This window comes from Microtus ochrogaster, linkage group LG4 (genome assembly GCF_000317375.1).
Source record: "Microtus ochrogaster isolate Prairie Vole_2 linkage group LG4, MicOch1.0, whole genome shotgun sequence".
In the NCBI taxonomy this organism is placed as follows: domain Eukaryota; kingdom Metazoa; phylum Chordata; class Mammalia; order Rodentia; family Cricetidae; genus Microtus; species Microtus ochrogaster.
The window spans coordinates 21,909,599-21,914,416 of record NC_022030.1 but is presented as its reverse complement, the minus strand read 5'-3'; the positions used below and the strand labels follow the sequence as shown (position 1 = coordinate 21,914,416).

General features: G+C 52.5%; 2 protein-coding genes across 2 annotated transcripts in view; one reads left to right on the top strand and one right to left on the bottom strand.

The window, feature by feature from the left end:
* Window positions 1-4,818, top strand: part of LOC113457658 (zinc finger protein 420-like) — a 1,205,902-nt gene that overhangs the window by 506,719 nt on the left and 694,365 nt on the right. The gene's annotated exons all lie outside the window — the stretch shown is intronic.
* Haus5 (HAUS augmin like complex subunit 5) overlaps window positions 472-4,818 on the bottom strand; it is a 10,724-nt gene continuing 6,377 nt past the window's right edge. The window contains exons 13-19 of the mRNA XM_005361222.3: window positions 4,596-4,758; window positions 3,874-3,954; window positions 3,649-3,794; window positions 3,250-3,361; window positions 3,035-3,167; window positions 852-984; window positions 472-744 (exon numbers count right to left, since the gene is read on the bottom strand). Coding sequence (XP_005361279.1) covers window positions 627-744; window positions 852-984; window positions 3,035-3,167; window positions 3,250-3,361; window positions 3,649-3,794; window positions 3,874-3,954; window positions 4,596-4,758 — 886 coding nt within the window. The 3' untranslated portion in view covers window positions 472-626. The remainder of the gene's footprint in view (window positions 745-851; window positions 985-3,034; window positions 3,168-3,249; window positions 3,362-3,648; window positions 3,795-3,873; window positions 3,955-4,595; window positions 4,759-4,818) is intronic.

Here is a 4,818-nt window from a genome sequence, read left to right as displayed (position 1 = left end):
GAGGCAGGAGGTACATGAGCTGAAGGCCAGCCTGGGCTATATTCACAGACTATCAGAACAGAGCCTAGAAGACAACAGGGCTCTATTCTGGCAGGCACTGTGCTCTGATATCCACTTGCAGCTGCCCCATCACCTTTTTTAGCAAAGCTCCACCCTGGAAATCTCCCTCCAACACCCTTGCCCTACTTAATGTCTCCATGGAAGTTAGGTTCTGCTGTACTACATTGTCATCACCTTGCCATCTGGCTAGTTCCCTCTCCTAGGTCACTGGGTCCCCGAAGGCAGGGGCTTTGGTCCATTTTACTTCATCTGTTGGAGCTGGAAAGTGAAGTAGCCTCTGTAAGGTACCCCCTTTCTTTTGGCTTTAGTGGGAAGGGCAGAGGGAGAACTCAGAGGACGCACAGAATGGCAGCCAGAGGGGAACTGAAGACTTGTGCCAAGACAGCAGACAAAAGTGGGCAGCTTTCTTTCAAATGCTTTATTGAGGGAGATGAAGTTTGGGGGTTAAATACTATTTATTTTTAAGATAGGATCTCACTATGTAGCCCAGGCTGGCTGAGAAATCGATGGCAGTCCTCTTTCCTCAGCCTCCTGGGCAAAGACAAAGTCTGCTCCTAGCTGCCTCTTCATTTGTATGGTGGCTGCAGTGCTCCCTGGGCCTGGGCCCAGCGCAGCTGCCACTGGGGCAGGGTCAGGCCTTGGCAGAGCTCCCCAGCGAGAGTGGCTTGGCCTGGCTGCTCCCACCTAGGGAAAGGAAGGGTGTTTGAGGAAAGTCTCATCCTCCAGACCCTCCCGTCAGTAGTTCAAGTTGTGAAACCAATCAGCTCCCCGTGCTCGGATGCCCATCTCACCAGTCCCCAACAATCCTCTGCAACTCAGGGATTTTCTCCAGTGCCCATCCCATCAGGTCCTCCAGCTTCTTCAGGGTCTGCCCCACGTCTTCTTTCTGCTCCTTCTCTTGGGATGCCTGGATCTGCAGCAGCTCTGGAGGTGACAGAGGGGAGGCACCTTGGAGTTGTATGACTGAACAGAGCCTCATGCCCTATGCCCGGGGACCCCATCTTAAGGATGCCACCTTCAAGGCTGCAACCTGGACTTTCCTGCCTTCTACCTCATGGTCCACCAGTCTGACATACACTCAGCTGCCTCAGTTTTTCTCCTCTCTATGGCCTCTTTCCCAGGCTCCAGGCCTTACTCTTCATTCTGCTCACCTCCATGTTAGCTAGAAGCTTCTTCCTGAGTTTCTTCCTCTCCTTCCAGGCTCCCCAGTGCCCCCCAAGCAGAGTTCAGCCTCCTCCTGGTTTGCAACAGTTTGCATTTTGTGGTTTCTGTTCCCTTCTGGGGAACACCTGACCTAACTCCAGGGCACCCATGAAACACTATACTTTCTCTTGTTTCTCCTTTCTCTCCTCTCTCTCCCTTTCTCTCCCCTCCCTCCCTCTCTCTGTCCTGTAGACCAGACTGGCCTCAGATTTGTAGAGACCCTTCTGCCTCTAACTCCTGAGAACCAAGATTAAAGGTGTGTGCCACCACACCTAGCTCTTCCTTTTTTCTTTAGAGGCAAGGTCTAATGCAGTAGAGGCTAGCCTCAGACTTGCTATGTAGCTAAGGATGGTGTTGAGTCTTCCGATCCTCCTGCTTTTAAAACCTCCTGAGTACTGGGATGGTGTGTGCATGTATATTTATGTATGCTATGTTCATTTATTTTATGAGTTTTGCCTGCATGTATATATATACATCACATGTGTGCCTGGTGTCTAAAAAAGCCAGATGTCTGGGAGGTGGTGGCACATACCTTTAATCCCAGCACTCGGGAGGCAGAGGCAGGTGGATCTCTGTGAGTTTGAGACTAGCCTAGTCTACAACAGCTAGTGCCAAGATAAGTTCCAAAGCTACAGAGAAACCCTGTCTTAAAAAACCAAAAAATAAAAGCCAGAAGATGGCATGAGGTCCCCTGGAACTGGAGTTACAGATGGTCTACTCTCTGAGCGCTACCTTCAACTCACCATCTTTCCCTCTGGGAAACATCCTTACCCCGTCTAGTATCCCTCATCCCTGGGCCCCTTCACCCTGCTCCAGCCTTTCACTCTTGCAGATGGGGAATGGTGTGAATAGTGAATGGGCTCAATCCCTCTCTATGTATCAGATCAGAGCCCCACTGAGACGTAATGCAGAAAGGATCATGGTCACTGATTCTGTGACTTCCACATGACTCTTACATGTTCTTTATCTAGGCCTGCTGTCTCTGGGAATTCCCTGAGCTATAGGCTAGTGTGGTGGGGGCTGATACAGAAGCCTGGAGCTGGGACTCTGAGGGCTTGCTGCTGAGCTGGCATGGGGGTTAGGGAGCCATGAGAACTAAGCCTGACTTCCTTCCTTCTATTTTCTTTTCTCTTTTTTTTTCGAGACAGGGTTTCTCTGTAGCTTTGGAGTCTGTCCTGGCACTAGATCTTATAGACCAGGTTGGCCTCGAACTCATAGAGATTCACCTGCCTCCACCTCCCTAGTGCTGGGATTAAAGGTGTGGGCCACCACTGCCCGGCTCTAAGCCTGGTTTCTGCCAGATGAAGAGGGCAGGGAGCACAATTATTCTTTAGAGCAGAGGGACCCAAGAGTTGTTACAGGTACATTAAGAGTTCAGGGTAACCGTGAGGCCAGGGGTGGAGGTGCAAGGCTATCATATCAGCATTTGGGCAGCTGAGGGAACAGACTGCTTTCCTGAGGCCAACTTAGACTACTTAGTCAGACCCTGTCTCAAGAAACAACAACAGAATACAGTCTGGGCCATCAAGGTGGCTCAGCAGGTAAAGGTGTTGGAAGCCAAGCCTAACTACCTGAGCTCGATCCCTGGGACTCACATGGTGGAGAGAACAGACTACAACAAGTTGTCCTCGGACTTTCACGCGCACACACACACACACACACACACACACACACACACACACACACACACACACAGAAACAAAGGCACACTCTGATGGCAAGCCCATGTGGTGCAAACTGGAAGGAATGCTGGATCTGAAAGACAAAGTACCCTTGGTAGATGGTCCCAGAGGCAGATTGGTCTTCACATGAAGGAGATTTCCTCCTCGGAGACTGCACTGGTCTTTGAGAAACAGAAGGTCTTGGCGGAGAGAGGCAGCCTTTGGAAGTAGTAGCTCAGTTGCCTGGGGGTGGGGAAAGGTTGGTCATCTTGGCTGTAGAGTTGGGATTGGGATGGGTAGACAAGTCCCAGACATGGGCACTCACTTTCCCTACAGGCAGCCCCAAAGTATGGCTCAGCGAGACAAGGCTGGAACCCTTTGGCGTAGTGGGGTGCAGTTGATGGATGGATGGTAGGATCCTGGATCGCGGCTTCAGCCTGGGAGTAGCAATACAGCCCTAAGCACCTTGACTTCCACAAGCTCTGGGGGGACAGGAACTTGGAGATGGGCCTAAGGACTGGGAGGCAGATTGAAGCTGATGATCTGGGGTGAGGTTTGGCAGTCTGGGGACCCTGGGCTACGTTTGTGTGCACAGGCATGTGTGGAGGCCTGAGGCGGATGTCATGTTCTTCTTAGTCACCTTTCTTTTCTGAGAGTGTGGCTCTCCCCTACCTGAACCCAGCTGAATGGTTTCGTCAGGGAAGAAGGGGCTGGCCCCTCTCACCCTTTGGCATGGTACCACAGCAGGGGGCCCAGCAGAATGTGGGGCAGGTGTTGGGCCTCTTCCTTCAAATGGCGGAACAGCTCCTGGCTCTGTGGTGCCACTGCCTCTGAGGTGGGAACAACTTTCTGCTGAATCAGGGCCAGAACCTGTGAGATGGAGAGCTTGAGTGGGGGGTCTGGGCCCACCCTCCCTCCCTAGCCAAGCCTTGCCCAACACTCATCGCACCTCCTCTGGGCCCCGGATCAGCTGGGTCTTGATGACTGAGTTCTCCTTGATGAGCAGGCGGATCTGTTCCTGAGTCTCCTCCTGGGGAATCAGGAGGCCCATTATGCTAGCTTCCTGTTCTTCCCACTGCCCAGGGCAGACCACCCCTTCTTACAGGGTACAGGACCCGAGTCTTCATGGGAATCTCACCCTGGGTCCCCTCCCCACATAGAGGTCCAACTCATTTGTTTGTTCATTACTCTTCTTCCTATACCTCAAAACTTTTTTTAGACTTATCTATTTTTACTTTATGTGTATGGCTGTTTTGCCTGTATGGATGTCTATATACCATATGCATGCCTGATTCCCACAGAGGTTAAAAGAGGGCATTGGGTCCCCTGGAACTGAAGTCCCCATTATGAGCTGCCATGTAGGTGCTGGGAATTGAACCCAGATTGTCTGGGAAAACATCCAATATTCTTTTTTTTTGAGACAGGATTGCTCTGTGTAGCCTTGGCTGTCCTAGAAGTAACTCTGTAGACCAGGCTGGCCTCAAACTCACAAAGATCCACCTGCCTCTGCTTCTGGAGTGCTGGGATTGAAGGTGTGTGGCCCCACGGGCCTCTGCAGCCAGCACTCTTAACACTGAACCGCTGAACTGTCCCTCAAGCCCTGGAGGCCCTGGTCTTGATCTCTAGGCCCCGCACCTCCTCTCTGCCCCTCCCGCAGGCCCGGCATCTCACCACTAGCTGACGCCACTGCAGGATCCGCTGCTGCTTGGCCTGCAGCTCCCGAAGCAGAAGTTGCCGGTGCCCAACAGCATTCCCCAGTTCCTGGCTCTGGGCATGATGAGCCTTGAGCTCTGCCAGCAGGCCACTATACCTAAGCCCCAGCAGCAGCACCTTCCTGGGGTGGGGGTGGGGAGACAGTGAAAGAGAGCAAAGAGACTGGCAGTCACGGGGGGGG